Raw genomic sequence first — 23,224 nt, 5'->3', positions numbered from 1 at the left:
TCTGGAAGCTGTCAGAAGTGGGAGCATGAAAAGGTCATGATGGATGGCGATGGGTAAGTGGGTGGGGAGGAGAGCTGGTGGAGGAGACTGATGGCTTCCCTGTATCCCGGGGAAGGGCGGACCCTGCCCACTCCAGGCCAACCCCTGTGTTTCCTCCACACCTGCCAAGGCTGATGGGGGCACCTACTGGGCACCATTTTTGACAGTGGCACCAAGTTGAGTGTAATGGTGCTCATAGCAGCCCTTCCTAGCAGCTCAGCCCTTTGGGTACATGCAAACTGCTAAATGGAAGTATTCTTAAAATTAGGGTCACTTTTTTGAGGGGGAGGTACTGGGGACTGAACTCCAGAGCACTCGACCACTAAGACACATCCCCAATCCTTTTTTGTATTTTACTTAGAGACAGGGTCTCACTGAGTTGCTTAGTGCCTTGCTTTTGCCGAGGCTGGCTTTGAATTCATGATCCTACTGCCTCAGCTTCCCAAGCCACTGAGATTACAGTTGTGTACCACTGCGCCCGGCAATTTAGGATCACTTTTCATGATTATCAAGTACAGGATTCAGTATATTTCTCTTCCCCCACACTTTAAAAATTAGGACAGGGAACTAAACTCTGAGTTGGAATCAAAAAAGTCAACTTTTTAAAAAATATATATTTTTCTTTAGTTGTAGATGGACACATTGACTTTATTTATTTATTTTTATGTGGTGCTGAGGATCGAACCCAGTGCCTCACACATGTGAGGTGAGCACTCTACCACTGAGCTACAACCCCAGTCCTCAAAAAGCCAACTTTTAAAATAATTATTGGGCTGGGGATGTAGCTCAGTGGTTTGATCCCCAGCACTTTAAAAAAAAATTATTTTTAATTTTTGGCAAGGTTTTTATTTTGGAAAAATACAGAAAAGGAAAGAATGTAATCCTACTGACTAGAAGTGACCTCAGTTATAGTTTGGAACATAATCCTTTTCATCTCCTTTCTATAAATATTTTCCTGCCCTTTTCATTTAGCATTGTGTCATAAGAATTTTTCAAATCAACTTTTTGGACTGGGGATTGAGCCTAGGGATGCTTTACCACTAGGCTACATCCCCAGTCCTTTTGTTTGGGGACAGGGTCTCACTAAGTTATTGAGACTGGCTTTGAACTTGCCATCCTCCTGCTTCAGCCTTCCAACTTGCAGGGATTAAAAGTGTGCACCACTGTATGCAGCAAGTTAACCTTTTCTTATGCATAATTTTTTTGGTTATGTGTTGACTATTTAATTTAGAGAAATTTAAATTTGACAAAAGTCTGCTTCCTATATTTCCTTGGAAATACATTTGTAATTTGAATTACTTTAAATCATGCGTAAATAACCCTCTAAGGAGTACCTCTGCCTTTCCTTCAGAGATTTTACATAGAAATTTTAGCCAAGGAATACCATGCGCAGTAGTCAAAAGAAAGAATATTGATTGGGTTTTGCGCTCCAGTTTGCCACATATGAACAAAAGTAGATGTGTGCATTTGTTGGCACCTCTGAGCATTTACTTTTTCCTCGTTGAAAGTTGAGAGGAGTGGGGGCTGGGGTTGTGGCTCAGCGGTAGAGCGCTCACCTCGCACGTGCGGGACCCTGGGTTCGATCCTCAGCACCATATAAAAATAAATAAGTGAAATAAAGGTATTGTGTCCAACTACAACTAAAAAATAAATATTTAAAAAGAAAGAAAGAAAGTTTAGAGAGGAGTTAAAAGGTGGCCTGGATAGAGTTTCTGTTCTGTCTTCTTGACTCAAGTGGATGAGGCTGGGCAGAGCCAGGGAAAGAACCAGGACTTGAGAACAAGATGGCTCAGGGTTTGGAATGCCTTCTCCACTTGGAAGCAGGCACCTTCCACTCTCCCAGAGTATGCTGTGTAAAACACTTAACATAGTTCTTGCAAACAGTGTAGTGACTGAGAGCATAGGTGCTAGAACTTCCTGGGTTCACATTCCAGCTTTGCCCTTTAAGAACTGACTGGCCTTGGGCAAGTTATGTGACCTTGTATTTCTGTTTCCTCATCTATAAAACAGGGATGAACGCAGGAACCAAGTTCATAAGGTTGTTAGGATATTTGAATCAGTGCACACAATGGAATTCTAACCATGCTTGCACATCACTCGTGCCAGTTAGTTGTGTTAAAATGCTGTAGACACTTAATGAATGGTGTCTATGATTAGCATAAAACCTGCTGGGTCTTGAGGAAGATGAGCCTCAGCAGTTCTTTTGGTGTTCCACTGTCACATGGAAGTAGTGCTACTTCTGGCACCTAATCTCACTTCCTTCCCTTAGCAGTGGAGAAGCATCATTCATAAGTGGGTGGGGCCCATCTGTTTGACCTCACCGCTTGAAGGTCCCACTAGCTGTCTCCTCCACAGAACTACAACCTACCTCAGTGTCCCCATCCCTGACATGGACTGTGGCTCCAGCCTCGTATATAACTGGTCTTCCTCTGCCAAGCTAACTACTACTTCCACCCAAAAGAAGACCAGCCAGGGAAACCTCTAGGCTGGAGTCTGTGACTCTCTTCAGCTACAGGGTCTAGGCCAGCTCAGCAAGGTGGGCTCCACAGTGGGTAGCCTCCAGCCCGTCCAGACTGGGTGCAGTGCTTGTTCAAGAAGAGTAAATAGGGCCCTGTGGGGCTGAGTGCTCAGCTTAAGAAGCTGAGAACTCACACACTTCTCAAATAGAGTGAAGTTATTTAAGGTACAAAGGATTTTTCCCATCAGGAAAGATTCCCCTACAGGTTCCTTTAAATAGTGACTCCTGGAGGCAGGCAAGAGTTTTACAGATCATTAACTACTTGACTGAAAGCCTGCGGGGCAGAAAAACTTCAAACTCAAGTGAGGGGAGTCCCTGCCAATTACAGATCAATCCAAAATGAAGATAAAGTATCACTGGAATAAGAAGTCAGTGGAAAAATATGATTCGATTCAGGGAAAAAAAAATCTGATTTAATGCATCTTTTATGTTAAAATGGTGTTCTACTTGTCTGCCCATCTTCAACCTATTGTGTTCATTTCCCACATCTCCTTTCCAAAGCCCCAGCCTTGGGGTTCCTCTCTGGGTACAGTGACTGCACAGTAACAGCAGGAAAGGGTGTCATTGGGAAAGTGTTCTTGTGGCCAGGCAAAGCTTAGGCAACTGATGCAGAGATACAGCCTGTAATGGATGAACCATACAGTAACAATTTGCAGATAAAAATAATAGAAGTTAAAGTGTACTTTACATGATAAAAGAAAGATGAAAGAGGATGAGAGTCTGTTACATCTGAGATGGTTACAAAAGTCCTGCTTTGTGAAGTAGGCTGTGTTGAAAAGATTGATGCAATGGGGAGTGACCTTGGCTTGGAGCAGGAGCTGGTGATGTATGTATGAGCATCCCTCTGCTAAATGGACCCAGATTTGTAGCACTAATATACATGGGAGCCCAGAACCAAACTCAGTATGGCAATAAATCAACAGCCACTTTGGGTGTCATTTCTGGTTTATATTCCACTATTGTTCTATCACTTTAATTCATGTCACTATCATCTTTTCATCTGGAACAGTTTTATATAATTTTCCAGTGGAGTTACCTGACAAATCCTATCAAATTAACAAGGTACATTAACAATATTGACTGACTACGGCTTCAGGAGTTGCAGGGCCACAGAACAAAATTCTAAACCACCTCTCTCGGGTGATGATTTTTTTCTCTCTTTCTAAGAAAGGAATGTGGGGCAGGGTTTATTTCCACATAAGAAATATGCACATTTATTTTGCTCTGCTCATTTCAACTTTTACAAATGTCAAAATAAAATAAAAAGAAGAATAAGGAAGAAACACTTGTACACACACACATACACATATATGCTACTCACACCCATGGCTTAAGTACTTTTCTTTCAGGAAACTATATATATGTCCAGATCTTTTGCAATCAATGACCAAATTGTAGGCAAGAGTGTAACTGGGAAGTTGTAATCTATTTTAAGTGAAATGTAATAAAATTGATCTCCTGGTACTTTCTCACTCCCTGAAATCATCTAGACCTGGGCATCCAGTGTCAGTTGGACTTATGACATGATACCTAATTGAAATATGATGTTCCTGAAATGTGTCGGATGACAAATCTCAGTGTTTGATTAATTTAAAAAAATAAAAACCAGTTGTTTGTCTTTACCTAAGACTACGTAATGACCAGGCTTAAGCACATCACTGCCCTGTCTCTTCCGAAGACAGCGGAGCCCTGCTCTCGTCCATCTGTCCACCGGCTTTTGCCTTTGTCTAACTGGAATTTGGAATTAATCTATCCAAAATATAAAATAGGAACAAATGGAGTGTGTGGCAGACTTAATCACCAAGATTGGGTGTTTTCTTTTTAATTTCCAGTTTTCTGTCAGACCGTGGTTCTTGTGTGTGTCTATATTTTGGTTTTTTAGGGGACATTAGTTAAGCCCTTTCTTTTATCTGCCACCTCTTCTGGCTTACTATTTTCTCATATTTTGTTCAAAATTTTCTAAGTATAATCCATAGGATGAAATTTATTAACCCCAATTGTTTTTTCTATTACACTTGAGTATGTACATTTGATTATTTTAATTGTTTCTTATATCTTGACTTCATTTTGCTTTTTTTTTTTTCCTTTTGGACTTTGACCCTGACCTTTAAACTATGGCCTAAAAATTAATTACTTTAAGGTTCCATATGGGGCTCACTCCAGAGTGTGTATTAAAGGTTTTTGTCTCACTTCATGAACACATTCTTTAATTTTCAGCAAAAGAAGAAAAAGAGTGCATCTAGGTTAGATCATGAGAATCAAGTTAAGAATGAGAGCACGCTCCTGAGATGCCCGGAGACCCACTTCTGTGCGTGTCCACGCTGACACCAGGGTACCTCCTGTGCCAGGCGCTGTCTTTATTCTACAAACACCTTTAATCCCGGCCACTGTGCAACATGATATGTCTTTCACAGCCCTAAAATAAAACCTGAAGTGCCAAATTTAACATTCTGGCTTCGAGGTCTTTTGCATAGAGTGCATACCCAGTGCTAATCTGTCCCTCAGCAGAGAACCCAGTGGCCTCCATAGCCTGAAGCCAGGCTCCAGGACTTGAACTTGGAAGGCTTTATATAAAAGACTCTTTGATCCTCCCATGACTTCTTCCTTAAATATAGTTCCAGTAATTATTTAGTGTCCCAGAAGGAAAGAGAGATTTTTTTTTCCTGTTTAATTAGTGTGTAAAAAATTTCCAGATCAGAAATTCTTCATGGGTAGCTTAGCTTTTTAAGCATAAGTAATATTAATTCGTCCATCCCAGGTCATCGTTTTAAAAAAAAGAAAGAAAGAAAAACACTGATCAAAATTATTTTTAAATGACCCTAAGTTATAGTTTATTTCATTAAATGTAGAAATCATGTAGTTAATAATATGTAGGTAAATTCTCTATTGTGTCTATATTATATCTCAAAGGCATGTTTACCAAGACTAGATTTTCATCTAGTTTTGGTTGTTATCTGCCCCCCATAGCTCACCCTCTTAGGAAACCAAACTGTGCAACTTTTCCATGCCATTTAGAGTCTCTGTTGTAAGAAGCCCGGCATTCCTCGGGGCCGTAAGAGGTCTCGTGTTCCTCCAGTTCAGGATTTATAAAGTAGGTCAGATTATTACATTGAAATCACTTACACCTTCCACTTCTTCTTTTTTGTCCTCCCCTTGGCCTTCCAGGTATCTCTGGAGACAAAGTAGAGATAGACCCTGTTACGAATCAGAAAGCCAGCACGAAGTTTTGGATTAAGCAGAAACCCATCTCAATCGATTCTGACCTGCTCTGTGCCTGTGACCTTGCTGAAGAAAAGAGCCCCAGTGAGTAGTCCCTTTTATTTATGTCTCCTCCTCTCTTTCCCCTCTCTTCCCCCGTGTGCTGGGTGCCAGGAGAATATATTACCAGTGTGTCCTTTTTTCCTTGGGTCTGTTTAATTCATTACCAGAAATTTCTTTTAATCAGACAGGATTATATTTTGGTGCCCAGAGCCTGAAGTGAGCCCCTACCCTGATCGTTCTTGATGGCGCAGAGAACCTCACAGCCCTGCCCTGGGGGCTGGAGCATGGGGCAGATTTTTCCTGGGAATCCCATCTCACTTTGTGCTCCTGTCCCTTCCCATTTGGCCAGTCAGACCTGGACCTGCTTTCCTTCCATGCCAGATCAGGGGAACCAGGGGTTTTCCCAGCATCTAAAAGCTAGATTTAGATATCCATCATGCCAGAAGTGTCAGCACCTCCAGGTTATTGGCACCTGCATGACCCACCAGCTTGTAATTCAAGTCCTGCCTGGCCTGACAGAAGAGATAGCTGCTGGGTTAGCATTTCTCCACTTAAATTATCACAGCAGATACAGTTTGGTTGTATATTTTGACATATTGTATTTTTGCAGTTAAGTAATTAGATATAGTATATAGATTAATCAATCATTTTTAGGTCTTCAGTCTCATCAGGGGGAAGAAAGGACACACTGAAATTCCTCTATGGAGGGAAAATGTTTAAACTATGTAAGATTTCATGAGCTGCCTGGAGAAGGCTATGAATAGTGGTTCTCAAACTCTGATACTACCTACCAGCATCGCCTACAGAGCCTGTCTGAGGTGTGGCCACACAGAGCCCACCCCATAGATACCGATTCAGTACTAGACATATGGATCGAGCATCTAATTTTTATTAATCCCTCATGTTTCAGTGTCCACAAAATTTAAGAACAAATGTAATCCCATACTCAAAAGGAGCAATAAGAAGTGTCAAGGCCAGCAAGTATTTCATATAATGTGGCCCACGGTTGGTTTTTTTTTTTTTTTTTTTTTTGGTTTTGTGGTCCAAGATTTTGAGGTAATACTTACTAACAAAGGGCCTACAGAACACTGAGCCCTTTCAGGGAGCTCACAGACTAGACACATGCTGCATGGCCTCATTTAGGGCTGGGTTATTTAATTTCTTAGTCAAATTCAGCTATTCTCCTTTCAACTCAGCCTCTAATTTAGCAAGAAGGGGAACTTACTAGGGCTCAAGGAAAGGAGTAGAGCTGTCCCCACTCCCCTCTTTCATTCCTGTCATCCCAGAGAGACCTCTGACTCTGCAAGATGGCTGCCTGAAGAGGCAGGGAGAGAACTGCCCCATGACTGCTGGACTCCCTCTGCCTTTGGAAAACATCATCTTAGTCCCACTCACTCCAGCTTGTCAGCCAGTAAAGGTGGCACTGTTCTGGCATCTTTCTTCCCAAGAACTGAGGATCTTTTTAAAAGTAACATTTCTTGAACTTCTTATGTCTTGGAGAAATGAGAGGCGATCACTTGTGTGTTGCATGGAGGGATGAGCTGGAGGAGAAGGTCAGGGAAGAACCACAGCCAAGCTCCAGGTTTCTCACACACTCTCACCAGGCACGCACTGGGCCTCAGAAGGCCGCAGCTCAGCCCTGGAAGCTGCAGATGTCGCACACCTAGCAAGTGGGGAAGGAAGGACAGACTCCCTGCTGTCTACCAGTTGCATCCTGGGATGCCCAAAAGTAATTATCACAAGTGTGTGGGTGAGGCCACTTTTCAATATCAGAGATACAGAACATACGTGGGCCTGCCGTTTCAGTATTGACAGTCTTGGGAGAGTCTTGTCTTATTATTAGGTATACTAGATGGTTCTGTGTAAAAACTGCACACATGTATCTTACAGAGGTTTCCTTTTTTCACTGTGACTCCAGAGATCTAGAAACTGCGGTGCTTTCCTGAACAGAGTCTCACTGTCCCATAATAGTTTTTAAGTCCCTGTCCCCCGTAGCAGTTCCTTTCATTCCATGTTCTCAGAGCTCAGTGGGGGGAGAGAGAGAGAGAGAGAGAGAGTGAGTGAGTGTGGGGGCGGGGGGACAAGATTAGGCATAAGGCCTTCCCTCCAACCAGAAGAAATCTATTTTTTACTATTTTGGGACTCTGTATTTTAAAAATTCACAGATAAAAGGATTTTGGTACTTAAAAAAAAAAAAAAGAAAGAAAAGATTTGAAAGTTACAGGCTTACAGAATAAACTCCAGACTCCTCAGAACAGCCTCTGTAGACATTGACAGCCACTGACCACTCTGGCCCCATAGACTGGAATTTTTCCATCCTAAATGTGCACCACGGTCACTGTGAGCTGCTGCACCCCACTGGCAGTCCACCTTCCACTCTACCTTCCACCCCACCTCTTCCAACTCAACCTTTCTACCTCCCACACTCGTCTCTCAAGAGCCAGCTTCACAGCAAGGCCCTGTCTATTAACTTGGCCCCCAGGAGACTGTACAGACCCTGTGTACACACACTGTGCATCTGCCTGTGGTCTGCCCCTCTCTCCCACCCCCTTTCCCTGTGACAGTTGGCCCAGGGCACCCTACCCCACTCCAGCATCCTCATTTCCTCACATGGCGCCTGCAGAGTTGTCCTCAATAAATGTCAACTTGAAACTGATCTTAATGAGGCTAAAATTTAGAAACCAAAAGTTATTAGGCGTAATTTATATTGTGAAGTACCCAAACAAGGAGGTGTTAAATGAATCAGATTGATGCTGTGTGTCTTTATGATTTCCAGTATCTTCACCAAATTAATTCAGTGACTTAATCTAAAAAGTTCATCCTCAGACCATCATGAGACCAAGAATTAATCTCTGGGGCTGCTGCTTTTTCTTTCTTTCTTTTTTTCTTTTTTATAGGATTAATGGTAACCCTTTTTATCTTTTGTGTCTGTTGAACCTTAGAAAAAAGTTATTTTAACAGCACTAAAGAAATGAAAGTCACTATATTTCATAAGTTTAGCCTGTGATTTTTATCAGCATAGTGATGTATGTTTGTAGCTGAGTTTACATCAAAAATTATTCTTGGGGCCTTCTTGAATGAATTATGGCAAAGAGAGCCAGTCTAGAAGTAGATAAGGTTTTTGATTTCTGCAATATATTTCCTTTTTCATGTTTTTATCTCTCGTAACACAAGTGTCTTGCTGAAGACCAGAACGTGTGACCAACTGGAATAATTTAGTTGTGGAAGCAGCAGGCATGTTATTAAACAGCCTTCTTTACAAAGAGGCATTAAGTGTTGGGAGGATAATGAAGTTGTCCCTAGTCTTACTTGAGACATGTTTGTCAGAATTTTGAACAGAAAAGAAACGGTTTTTAAACCCTTCGAATATGGCCAGTTTGCAGTGTTTATTGAGAAAGCCACTGTCAAACCATTAATTTGGTCGTCATAAGGAACACAACTCAGGTTTAATTGATGCCATATCCCAAAAGTGTGTGAATAGCTGATTTGGCAGAGGGACTGAGTGTCAGAGCGCCTACACAGAGACACAGTGACATGTGCCGTGGAGGCGGAGGCCGCACTGCGAGGTGGCAGTTGGCGGCTCCTTCCTCCCTCCACTTCTCCCTTTTAGGTGCTCAGAGGGAAGATTTATTGCTCTGTCCCTGTGAGTGTTTAAGGACCTGGAACTTAATGACTAAATAGATACGTGTCTTAAAAAAAATTGTACATAAAAATACAGACTCTCAAAAGAGCTGAGAAAATCTGCGTATCACAAGCTCTGAAAAATTAAGAATAATTTCTGCCTTCTAGATTTAAGAGAAAACCACGCTGCCATTATTACTCAAGGCACTGACATCTCAGTCCAGTTTGCCACTCCTCAGGCTGTCTTTTGCTGCTTATGTATTTATGTCACAAACCTCCCAAAAGGTGAATTAACCCTAATTTCTTTTAACTGACCAAGGATGTGTCTGGCCCCAGGAGAGGAGAACATTTCTAGGTCGCACTTCCCTGCTTACGTTGTCCATCCTCACACAGGTCTAGGCGAAGGCTTTGGACGCTGTGGGCTGTCTTTTCAAGGCCAGCCTCAGATTCCTCTGCTGAAACACAAGCCAGAGACCTTTCCGTGAAACTCGTCCCCATCAGAGACTCTCCACCAGGCCAGGCCTGGTCTCATCAGAAGCTTGTGCAGGTTCAATCTTTAAAGGAAGTAGCCTATCATTAAGAAATCAGATTTAAGCCTTAATAAAGTAGCTGTCGTCTTTATAGCTGAAAAGAGCTCTGTATCCCAATTAAGTATAGATAATATACAATCTTAAGGAAGCAACATAATAGAAGTAACCTGATTATGTTCTCTTGCAATAGTATAATCTAAAGGAAATCTGATTCTGTTTATGCTGGTTATGTTGGTGGGGGATTTTTTGGTTTATATGTTTGTTTTGTCCAAAACACTGTTTGGACACAGAATAGGAACTCTTTGGGGTTATGAATTAATCACAGCTGCAGGAGGCTCTTAAGCCCTAGTAAACTGAACCTGCTGGATATTTGAGATGAGATTCCGTTAAAACTATGAGTTAAATTAGCTGGGCTTATTGGTGACCTCCCGCTTAAATGAATCTTTCTTTCATAAGTACTTGACAAGATCTGTAAAGTAGTGTATTTAATTTACTAATTAAATTAAAGCTGCTGAATAATGATTTGTCCACATTGATTTAACTTAAGCAGAAAAGATCAGCATTGTTGTGATCTTCAGCAACCTTAATGGCCAAGCCAGTTAGACACAAAGGCCTCTTGTGTTTTGTGGGTCAGAAGTACAGAGGTAAGCCCAGGCTGTAATTGAATTGCCTGCTCCGCACCCTGCAGTTGCGCTTTCCTTTGCCTTCCCTTTCCATTGTTGCACTGGGGTTTAAGAGAATGTTAACGCGGTAATAGGCACAGGGCCTTCCCCATTATACGTCTTGCTATCGAGCGGTTCTGCATGACTAGTTAAAGAAGATGGCAAGAAGATTAATGAAAGCCAGGCTAATACAGAAGGGGGTACTTTTGCAAGACTTCTACCAAGGAGATATTAGAGCTGAACCAGAGCTTGGCTTTTTCTTTATCCTGTGACCTTTGAACCTGCCTTACTGTTGAGAGCTGCCAGGGAAGTCGACATTTTGATTGATGTTGGTACACGAGTCAGTCTTTCCCATTGAATTCCACATCTGCACGAAAATAGCTTTTCCAGCAGAATTCATACTGGCTAGAAGTGATAGCCAAATTGATGGCTGAAATGCTTTTATGTAGTTTTCATTTAAGCCTAAAGGTGTTTGATGGTTTAATTCAGTATCCAGTTTTCATAGATTATATATATATTCTCTTATATGTTCTTAATGGGCTCATCAACCCATAGTGAAAGACTAATATTAAGAATGTTCAAAGGTTTGCAGACAGAGCTCCAAGCAAGCTTTATGGGAGAGTAAAAGCAGTCATCAAACAAACCCTTCACCGTCCTTAAAATAGAAAATTCAGTCTGAGGGCCCAGGGAAACTGACTTTAAGGTTTGTATAAATAAAGCAAAGCATCCAGTAGTTTTGGGGAAGACTATAGATGGAGAGGTCTGAAGTCTCACCCCTCACCATCTCCCCCACCAGCGCCAGTTCAGAAGCTATCTTGATAGACCCAGTGCTGCTCACCTTGACCTGGGACACTAGCATTCCATCTGAAAGGGATTGTCACAGCCTACTTAAAAGGCAGCCCTGTACAGATACAGACCTCTTCCTCACTAATTCAGTTACCTTGGTTGTGGAGCTGTGTGCTGTGTGTGTATAAGAGGTTGCTGGGGAGAGAAAAGAGGGAGAAGATGGGCTGTGTGTGCACCCCCCCACTCCTCTTCCAACAAAGGAGAGCAGGGAGAGTGGCAGCAGGGCTCAGGTTTATTCCCTAAATCTCCTTGGCACACCCCAACCAGTACATTGAATCCCTCGGCCACCCAGTTTCTTTTCTCCCTTACTTGACAGGGGCAGTTTCGAAAGAGAATATAAACTGTACACTCCCCCACCCCTGCTCTCTCTGACATGACAGTTTCTGAAGAAGGAGATACACAGGAATTCTGTCCTATTCTTTAGATGCTCCTGAGAATGTGTGCAAGAGGAATAGGTAGGGTGGGTGGACAGATGGCCATGGCCATGCTGGACTGCAGACCCCCGGAGGTGAGGCACCTACGTTTATATGCCCATGGCACAGGAGCCCAGGAGGGCTGCAGCCCATTCTCAGACTCTGCCTGACGCCCAGGAAGTCTGGGCACTCCAAAAATTAGTAGACAAGCTGGGCTGTATTTTTATTCTCTGACAAGGACTTATTTCATAAGTTCCAGATCAAATACGGTAAGTACTGCCTGATTACAGAACACAACGGACTCTACCATATTAAATGCCCCAGTTATTGAATTGCCTTTTCATAAGAGTACTCTGGAGCACAATCAGGAGCAGGCAGTGCCTCATCCTTTTAACAGATATGTTTCCTAGCCCTATTAAAAGGGGTCTTCATCTATCCTGTCAAAGGGAGTCTGCTGGGGTTTTTTAGTTTAATTACACTATCCAATTAAAACTCCTTGCTGCATTTGGATGCGCCTCTCCTTGGGCCTGAGTGGATATGACATTTACAAGGCTCGCCTTTCAAGCAGACAATAGTGTGATTGATGAGGTGCACATTCAGTGAAGGCGGCGAGTGCCTGTGGAAGTGCTGCTTAGTGCGTTTTGATTTATTTATCATCTCCTTCCAAAACAAGGGAGCTGCCGGTGAGATGGGCTTAGGCAACCAGGGGGACTACCTCAATTTTTCCAAGAGTGTGGGAGGGAAAGACCTGGACTGTGGCACAGGAGAAAGGTGAAGACAAACAGCTGGGACCAGCTTACATCATCAGATGCCAGCTCTGTTCTTAGGTTCTCTGACCCAATTTGGTTTCCAGCAACCTCAGGCTGCGATCTGCTGTTAAGTGGGCCGTCGCCATGTTTCAGGAATGGTTCAGGCCCCTGAGAACTTGGCCAACCAGCCTTTGTCCCATTGACTGACCTGGTCATGTTCAGCTGACACCTGACTTTCGCACTGGCCATGCCTGCTTATGCTTCTAGCTGCACTTCCAGAAATCCAGCAGCTTCTCCAGGGGCTCCAGCCAGTGCTCATGGCTCCTGCCCTAACTGCCAAGGCAGGCTGAACATTTAAAAGTGCTTCCAGAATTGTAATCAGCCAAGAGCAAGTGTGGCTCTTCAGCAAGGAGAAACGGAGGCACAGTGGGGAAGTCTCCAAGGTTGTAGTGACAAGGCAGATGCAGCGTCTTACTCTGAAACTGCTACTGCTGTTTACTCTCAGCGTGTGATAGATGGGACCGTAGTTTCTGGAAAAGAGGTGTTTCGGTCCAGTATTCCTGGAAGGGTCAACACTCATGAGCTTAGGAGGCGGCAGTTCTCCTGGGAACCTCGACATTTGGTAAGAGGAGCGCATTACCCAGACTAGGTGTCGGGGCTACAGCTGCTCCCAGGGCTGCTGGGGCATGTTAGGTGATACGCAGAAGGTCTGCATCCTGGGGAAGATTGGCTGGTGCTGAGATACTAGTTGAGTTTTCTTACATTCTCTGCATATTTTCTTCATTTTTTTCCCTAGGACTTACTAATAAACAAGAAGGAATTTGCTTGTGTTGTTTGGAATGTTCATTAGAGTAGAAGACATTTTGAGGGTATCAACATTTTTCCACCTGAGAGAAGCCACCTTCTTGCTGTTATGCTTCCACTCAATTGTTGACTTGGGCTCATGGACCCATAATAACAGAACAATTTTCTATGTATAATGAACATTTTGCACACATTTTCATTTTTCTAGATTTCCTTGATAGTCATTTCTTCAGATTCATTCTTTTCTTGATTTTTAACCTCAGGAAGAGACGAAGAGACCCTGAGAAGAGGCTCTTCCCTACTGAAAAACAGAGATTTCTCAGCTGGATAAATAATGGAGAAAATCTGTATTCTTTTGCCTCCTGCCAAGCTCCAAATTATATTTTTGTAATAAGTAAATGGGGCACTTAGATTTTAAGTTATTACCAAAGACATGGAAGAAGCAAGCATACTTTCATTAAAATCAAAATGTGTCTTGCTTATGAGAAGCCCATGTGTAACATGCAAAACAGGGTAACTGCTACCAGATTCACCTTTCTATCATAAATGATTAGAAAATGGACAATTTTTTCCCCCTGTGGTGCTGGGGATTGAACCCAGGGCCTTGTGCATGTGAGGCAAGCACTCTACCAACTGAGCTGTATCCCTAGCCCTGGACAAAATAGTTTTAAAAACTTGTTTCAGCCCTTGGAGAACAGGCAGTTCAGGCTTGTGATCTTGGGAGAAGAGAAGTGAATGAGGCAAGGCATCCTGTTGGCTTTCCACCTGCCTTTTCAGGGAGGGAGAACCTAAGGCCAGTGTAACAGTCTCATGAGCCAGGAGACCAAGAGAAGAGCTGGGGATACTGAGGCCTTGGAACTCACAGAACAAAGGACAGAAGAAAGGAGCTGGGACAGAGCTCTCAGAAGAATCCTCTGTCTTTCATTGCATGCCAAGCTGTGCAGGCCCAAGGTAGGGACCTCACAAGGCCAGCAGAAAACAGCCATAAACCAGACATTGGACTAACCAGAGTGGGACATCCAGGGCATTTAGTAGTGACTCTAGGGAGGCTATGCCTTAGGAGCAGGACTGCACTACCCTAGGTTGAAGACTGCTCTAGTCCTTGCCAAACAAAGCTTTAAAAGGAATCTTGAAAGGATCAGACTGATCCATAAGTAAATAATCTGCCTCCAGAACAAAGCCCAGTTCTCTCTAAAGGACAGCAACCCGTCACAGATGTCACAACCTGTGTAACATTGATAGTGTCCAGCATTCAATCAAAAATTAGACATGCAAAGAAGCAGGAAAATGTGTCCTATAACAGGAACAAATTCAATCAATAAAAATAAAGTCAAAAGTGACAGGGATGATAGAAATAGCACACAAGTATGCTTTAAAATGGCTATTATAAATGTATTCAAGAACTTAAAGGAAAAAAAGAACTCAGAAGAGAAATGGAAACTATTAAGAAGAACCAAATGAAAATGTAGAGCTGAGGGCTGAGGCTGGGACTCAGTGGTAGAGCGCTTGCCTGGCGCTTTGTGAGGCACTGGGTTCGATCCTCAGCATCACATAAAAATAAATAAAATAAAGGTATTGTGTCTGACTACAACTAAAAAAAAAAATTTAGAAAAAGAAAAAATGTAGAGCTAAGAAAATAATAACACATTGGGCTGGGGTTGAGGCTCAGCGGTAGAGCATTCACCTAGCACGTGCAAGGCCCTGGGTTCAATCCTTAGCACCACATAAAAACAAGTAAATAAAGGTATTGTGTCCAACTACAACTAAAAAATAAATATTAAAAAAATTTTTAAAAAATGAAAATAATAACACCTGGATCAAAATATTCACTAATGGGAGCAAATTAGATTAGGAAGAAAGATGAGTGTGTGTGTGTGTGTGTGTGTGTGTGAGAGAGAGAGAGAGAGAGATCGATCTATTGCTACATAACAAATTGCCCCCAAATTTGGGGTTGGCTTATGGTATAGTCTGGTGGGTCAGGGATCTAGCATAGCCTCATAAGACCTAGTAAAGATGTCAGCCAGAGCCTGAGCCATTTGTTCAACTGGGATGGAATCTGCTTCTAGGCTCACAGAGGGGTTATGGCAGAGTTGAGTTTGTTCAGTTCCTTATCACATGGGCCTCTCCATAGGGATGCTCCCAAGATGGTAGTTGGCTTCATCAAAGTAAATAAGAGCAAGAGGGTGGTAGCAAGGAAGAAGTCAGTCCTTGATAGCCTCATCTCAGAAATGACATCCAGCATGTCTGTCAAATCATTTATCTATTAGAAGAAAGCCACTATAAGTCCAGCCCATAAACAATACCAGAGAATTACATAGGAGCATGAAGAGCAGGTGGTGGGATCAATGGGAGCCACTTCAGAATCTGCCAGCACAATCAGTGACCCATAAAACAGAACAATACAAACTATTCTAACTGAAACACAGAAGGAAAATTGGATGAAAAGAATAGAGACTGTGGAATAATGTCAAGTGTTCTAATATACATACTTACAGTGTCAGGGAATAGAAAAACTATTCAAAATTTGGTTAAAAATATCAAACCACCACTCTTGGAGGCCCAGCAAAGGCTAAGCAGGATAAATATATATTAAAAACACATTAAGGCACATCATAATCAAATTTCCAAGAACCAGTGACAAAGAGAAATATCTTTAAGCAGCCAAAGAGAGAAGATATGCTGTGTAAAGGAACTGAGATAAGATTGATTGCTGACTTCCCATCAGAAATAATGCAATTCAGAAGACAATGGAGTGGCATCTCAACATGCTAAAAGAAAATCTGTCAACCTGAAAATATTCAGTGAAATATCATTCAGAAATGAAGTAGAAATAAAGACACTTCATACAATCAAGAAATGTAAGAATTTGTCACCACTAAACCTTCACTACAAGAAATGTTAAAGGCTAGAGGAGGAAAATACCAGATGGGAACCCAAATCTACACAGAAATTAAGAGTGCTTGAAGTGTCACTGTTAGCAACTGTATGGAATGAACCAAGAGAAAGGAATTGAGCAAGCGAAACCTCTGAGCAGGGATTGGCAAACTGGCCCACAGGCCAAATCCAACCCACCCCGTTTTCATGTCTTGTGAGATAAAAATGATTTTTTGCAGATGAATATTTGCAATCGATTTCATGATAGGGAACAGTTAATTTAGAATTCTATTTAGGTAAAATATCATCCCCCAACTAAGCCAAAAAAAAAAAAAAAAAACCACTATCCTCATAGTAGACCTGTATTATAAAATATCCTTAATTTTGCCCCTTGGCTCATAAAACCTAAAATATTTACCCTCTGGCCCTTTATAGAAAAAGTTTGTCTTAGAAAGTGAAGGAAAAAAGGACCCTTTCCTATCAGGCAGTGTTCCAAGGCTTCACATGTGTCACTTAACTCTTGCAGCTATTTTGGGTTTTATCTACATTTGTTATGTAACTTCAAGATCATTTGACTTTACCCTAGCATTGTATACTCCTAATAACTCTGGGAGGCAGATATTATTCCCACCCATCAAGTGAGTAAACTGCGGCTCAAAGAAGTTGTGCCACTTCTCTTATATATATAGAAAGGATAACAGGCTGTGCTTTTCTCTCTGCCACTGACACAAAACCAAACAGTCAGATGTCTGTGCTTCTCGTAGATGACTAGCCCAGCACCAGCTCAGGCTTTATAAAGTCTTTTTAACAGACTTCAACCATGCTTACTTATCTGGCCTCTTTTCCTAGAGCTGGTTAAATGCAGGTGATTCTGGATAGATGAGGCCTTGTTATTGTTAATTAGCCTCACATAGAACACTTGCAAATTCTAGCTTGTCACAGACTGAGGTCCTTCCATGGAGGAAATTTCCAGATACAGAACTTATTTTTTGCTAACTTTCAAAAGCTTAAGAATAAGAGCTTGAGAATTAGTCAATACTTGGTTATTGAAACAGCTTAGACTTCAATGAAATCATCAAAAGGCCCCCTAAACCTTTGCTCTTAATTCACTTCCTGAAGTACACACGAAGCATTTCTGCTGCATACGGAAGTAGAATTCTTGTTTCTTAAGGCAAAACACTTACAAAGTTATTTTTATTTGAAAGAATGACTGACAAACTATGGTTATCCAAAATTGAGTCTTTAGCAGACATTTTTTTAAAAGTAAAGGAAGTGGATCTATCACTTCAAGAAAAACAAGTGACAGTGCTCTTTGCCAGTGATGAAATTCAAGTCTTCGGGTGAAAACTAGTTTTCATCGCTGTGAGGTTGGCTTCTCGTTGCTTAAAGACTTTTCTGAGGGGCACCAGTGGTGCTATTGATGAAGGTAATTTTTTTTGATGGTGTATAATAAAATATTTCAACATCTGGAAGGTCAGCACAGCTTAGTAAACCAATATTTCCCAGACTACTGCACAAAGTTACAAAAAGATTCAGAGTGTGAAACCCAACTAATGGATTTTAATGTAACTGAGTACAGAAAGTTTACTAATGAGGTTTTATTTGTTTCTTTGTTTTTAAAATACATTTTTTAGTGGTCAGTGGACCTTTATTTTTATTTATTTATATGTGTTGCCGAGAATCAAACCCAGTGCCTCACCATGCTAGGCAAGCGCTCTACCTCTGAGCTACAATTCTAGCCCCAAGGTTTTACTTTAATAATTTCTTGTTATTGTAATTTTTATACCTTTATTTTTTAAAACATTTATTTTTTAGTTGTAGCTGGACACATACTTTTATTTTATTTATTTATTGTTTTATATGGTGCTAAGGATAGAACCCAGGGCCTCACACATGCTAGGCAAGTGCTCTACCACTGAGTTATAACCACAGCCCCACTAATGAGATTTTAGATTCCATATTGTAACTAATCTTTAAGAAAATCCCATTTATCAAGTTTGGGGTAGAATCAAAAAATATTTAGCTGGCGCTGTGACACACGCCTGTAATCCCAGCGGCTCAGGAGACTGAGACAGGAGGATCACGAGCTCAAAGCCAGCCTCAGCAAAAAGTGAGACACTCAACAATTCAGTGAGACCCTGTCTCTAAATAAAACACAAAAGAATAGGACTGGGGATGTGGCTCAGTGGTTGAGTGCCCCTTAATTCAGTCTCTGGTACCCCCAAAAAAATTTTACAAAGAAAATTTCTTAAATTTACCTCCTGGACTAGGGGTATGGCTCGGTGGTAGAGCACTCCCCTGGTATATAAGAGGAATACCTTTTTCTAAGAACATATCTGTGTGAAGCTGGCTTTTCTTCACATACCTCAACTAAAATATATCATCACACATCAAATGTAGAAGCACATAGGTTAATCCAGCTGTTCTGCTAAACTAAATATCAGAATTCAAAAATACAAAATAGTGCTACTCCTAATTTTTGTTTGTTTGTTTGTTTGTTTGTTTAGGAAAATATAACGATTTTTCCATTCATTAAAAATGAAAATGAAAGAAATGTTTATGTTAACTTGTAGTGTTTTTTTTTTCCAATGAATAATCTTAGATTTCTGTTTTAATTCTAGGACAATAAATATTAATGGGTATAATCCTCATAAGCAAAGCTTTTGGTCTCTTCAATAATGTTTAAGAGTATAAAGAGGCTTCTGAGGTCAAGAAGTTTGAGAACTCTTGATCTGAAGTCTTGATCATCTTAAGATGCTTGGACTTGGGGCTGGGGATATGGCTCAGTTGGTAGAATGCTTGCCTCACATGCACAAAGCCCTGGGTTCAATCCCTAGCACCACCACAAAAAAAGAGAAGAAGAAGAAGCTTGGACTTGATTCTGATTCTCTTGATTCTCTCAATCCTGATTCTGAGGATTACAGGAAAAGAAGCATTTTAGAGTCTTAAGGAGGGAAGGGAGGCATTCTGATGTGCTGTGTTTTGTTTTGTTTTAGGGATTGAAACCAGGGCAGTTTACCATTGAACCACTTCCCCAGCGTTTTTTTTGTTTGTTTGTTTGTTTTTTTGTTTGTTTGTTTGTTTTTTGAGACATGGTCTTGCTAAATTACTTAGGATCTCACTAAGGTACTAAGGTCTTAGCTTTGAACTTGCAATCCTCCTGCTTCAGCTTCTTGAGTTGCTGGGATTATAGGTATGTGCCTCCACTCCTGGCTCCTGTGGGTAGGTGCTTAGATCTGAAGAAGACATGATCCAAAGTAGGAGAACCAGAGAGGACTCAGTGGGTGATCGGGACCTAGGTGAGGAGTCCTGATTAGGGAGCACTGGAAGGTGAACATGTGAGAGCTATTTAGGGGACCAAACGCCTAGAACTGGACTTGATGTGTGGTGAGGCCTCCAAAAGCACTGACCGCACATTTTCTTTAAGGGGAGATGTTGTTCCGGTCATGCTGAGATGCTGGCCATGTGAAGATGGCTGCAGAAAGAACTGCGGGTCTGAAACTCTGGAGAAGGGTCTCGGCCAGATACTTGCTCTGGGATCATGAACACATAGGAGTAGTAATTAAAATCCAAGGGGCAAACTTGACAGAGGACACAAGTAAAGTTAGAAGAGGTGAAGAGCGAGGTGGAACACAGGAGGATCACCATTAACAGGAAGGAGGGAGTGAAGACAGAGAGGAAACAGAAACTGGCAAGAGAACTGGCCTGAAGAACCAAGTGGCTGTAGCTCCATGGAAACCCAGGTACGGGGTCGAAACCCAGGTACGGGGTCGAAACCCAGGTACGGGGTCTTCAGGAAATATCGGATACAGCTGAGAAGGCTCTTCAGAGGCTCTCAACATTGAGGGTGTAGTGGCCTTAGCAGGAATGTTTTCACAATATTAGAGGAAGGGGGGAAATCATGTTGCTGTAGGAGTTTTTATAATTAGACTTAATTATGTTTACAGGAAAGAACCAAAGAGCGAGTTTGAAAAGTACAGGCAGAAGTGTAAATAGGTCAGATGCAGCTGCTCCAACAGTCAGAGAGGTCATTATAGTCCCTCCACCTCTGCTTCTGGATGTTCAGGGAGGAGCAGCAGTTGAATTGCCAGTTGAGTTACATTGAACTGAAGCTCTGCAGGCAACTCAGGGCTGATGCTCACAGCGAGGCCCAAGAAGGCATGCATGTTCAGCTCTGAGACCAGAGAGACCCAGCCCAGCCTTTCCTACAAGCACCTACAGAAGAGTACAGCCTTTCCCAAAGAAAGTACACCTCCATCAGTTTCTCCCAAGAAGCCCAACGGGAGTTTCCCACACCCTTTCCAAACCAGGGGGATCAGGAAAAATCGGACCCTAGAAATTCATTTTTTTTTAAAGTATCATGCCTGTTATAAAGGAATTGAGAAATCCTTAAAAAAAAAAAAAAAAAAATTCCTCTTGGCCTTCTTTATGATGCTGGCCATTTATGCTAAGCCGGATGCCCAGGAGTCAGCAGCATGAACTGTGGTGCACATCTCCATACTGGAGTGAAGTGCAGCCATTGAAAGATGGCTAGGGCCAAGTGTGGAGGTGCACACCTTAACCCCAGCTGCTCAGGAGGCTGAGGCGGGAAGATCCCAAGTTTGAGGCCAGCCCTAGCAACTTAGTGAGACTTTGTCTCAATATAAAAAACAAAAAGTGCTGGGGATGTAGTTAAGTAGTAGAGCACCCCTGGGTTCCATCCCCTGCAACAGAAATGGTTGTAGAGACAGACTGTGTTGCGGCAGAGGCAGGGGTATGATAAAATGTTAAATTTAAAAGAAATTTAGCTCAGATTTTAGTATACAATGCTGTAGGAATAAAATGATTACAACCATGTGAAAAACATGAGGACAGCTAGAAAAGTGACCATGATGTCCTTGTGTACCAGTGTTAGGATCATGGAGTGAAATGTGGCGAGTTTTCCTTTGTCTTCTGTATTTCTAGCAATTTTTCATGTAAATTTTTAATTGAAGCAGAAAGAAATTCAAGTTTATTTCTGGTGTTCTTGACAAGGAATTTTAGACAAAGGTGGGTGCAGGCTCATTTGGAAGCCCCAGCTTTGACTAGTCATTACCAGCCACAGTGCCACCAAGTATGCTAAGGGACCCTCCTGTCCACAATCTGCAGTGGGAAGCTAAGCACTGTTTTGGCAGGGGGTGTCGAAGTCGCTGTCCTCTTAGCCTGAGCTGCCCCATTTCTAGGTACCAGCAGTCTTTCTAGGGTGGCTTCTCCCCTGCAAGGGCCCAAGGAACCTGTTTCAAATGCATAATGCAGAAGATAAATTAAAGCACAGAAGCTCAAACGTCTCCACTTCTGACATTCATGCTGCTAATTGGTTTCTGCTCAGTGTTAGATTCCATCTTCTCTGGTTTACTTTGAAAAAAAATATGTTTGTGTAAATACATTTTTGCATATCCACATTTTCATTTCAATATTCAAAAGCAGATGTATAGTTTCAGTGTCTTCCTTGAGTGTGTGACCAGTACTTAGATGCCACATTTATACCATGTTACATTGCATTTTATTCCTACAGCACTGTAAAAGCTAGACTGTTCAGACAAGGACAAATTAAAATCAAAATCTTTAAAGTAATGAGCATTTTATCTTCAAATATCAATTCCATCACAGTTGTAATGAATTACCACCACCCATTGAGCCCAGGGATGTATATGAGATAGACACATTCATGCATGTGTAGGTGTAATGTGCATACATCGTGTAGTTGTGAGCATATGTGTGGAGGTGATGACACGAAACCCCACAGGTGGAGCTCACCCCAGCTCTACCTCCAGGGTTCATGTTTTTATTCTCAGCATGTCAGGTTTCCAGGGTTGCCTTAATTTCCAAACAGAATTTAACAGTCCAGGCAAGTTAATTGGAACTAAGTGGAATATTGACTTTGATATACAGTTTTTCTCAGCTGACACTTTGATAGAGGCACTGTGCTCCCATGGCTTACCCCTTTCCTATGAAACTGCTGGTATTCTTTGAAATTTTGAGGGTAACTTGCCCACCTGATTCCCTCTAATGCCCCGAGACAGATGCCCTGGTGGGCTGCAGCCAAGAAGGTGGCCTGAGCCCTCTTTATGCCTTCCCAAGGTGACCTGGAGACACTGAGGCTGGCAGAGGGTGACACAGACTCTTCTTACTCAGTTCATCAGTGTTCACATGCAGCTTGTTCCATCTTCCCAGACACTTCTAGTAAAAATTTAGCATGTAGCATTAATTACTTGTGTTTATTGACAGATTTGTTTTCAGCAAGTGGTGAATTAACTTGTTATGTTTGACTGTATAGGTTTGGATTGGTTAAAGCTATACAGTGTGAGTTCTGATGATTAGCTGTTATTCTGATGGAGAAGTCCACAGTTCTGCCGTGTTCCCTTCTGTGTGGTCCTCTAGCAGTCCCTTTTCAGCATGCTTCCTGCGCCTGTCAAGATCAAAACCACATCCACACCTACCTTTGTGACTGTGCATCTGGTCTCGCTGCCTCCAGGGGTCCAGGGAACATCCGGAATCACAGTTCTCCCATTTATTTTACTGCCTGCTCAGAACACACTAGTGGCCCTATCAGCTCATGAAGCTCACTTTTTCCCATGTCACCTCCTACTTGCCCATCATGCATGACCCTGCTCTACTCGGGGCTCCCACAGAGCCAGTTTGTCAGTGCTGTGTCCTTGCTGTGTGGTCCCTGCCTTGTTACACTCAGCTAACACCCTGTCCTCCAAGATTGCTCAGGTGTCAGCTCTCCAAGAAACTGTCCTTGAGGGCCCTCCTCACTCCAAGCCAGCCACCTCTACCTCCACGTCTCCACGGCAGCTCCCTGTGCTCACCTTCCCCCTAGTGCTCACTGCACTGGACTATCTGTGTTCATTTCCTGTCCCTTGTACTAGCCTGTGCTCTTGGCAGA

At 42.2% G+C, this 23,224-nt stretch overlaps 1 protein-coding gene across 4 annotated transcripts in view; it reads left to right on the top strand.

Moving 5' to 3' along the window:
- The window catches only part of Mapkap1 (MAPK associated protein 1), a 232,650-nt gene that overhangs the window by 202,102 nt on the left and 7,324 nt on the right, over positions 1–23,224 (top strand). For all 4 annotated transcript variants that reach the window (XM_046451278.2, XM_046451276.2, XM_046451275.2 and 1 more), the window contains one exon: positions 5,723–5,860. In XM_046451278.2, the coding sequence (XP_046307234.1) occupies positions 5,723–5,860 (138 nt within the window). The remainder of the gene's footprint in view (positions 1–5,722; positions 5,861–23,224) is intronic.

The sequence above is a fragment of the Marmota monax genome, unplaced genomic scaffold (assembly GCF_021218885.2).
Source record: "Marmota monax isolate L192 unplaced genomic scaffold, Marmota_monax_Labrador192_F-V1.1 WCK01_AAM20220418_F8-fsc00020, whole genome shotgun sequence".
Taxonomy (NCBI): domain Eukaryota; kingdom Metazoa; phylum Chordata; class Mammalia; order Rodentia; family Sciuridae; genus Marmota; species Marmota monax.
Note: the sequence above shows the minus strand (reverse complement) of the source record. Positions and strands in the feature narration are given on the sequence as shown.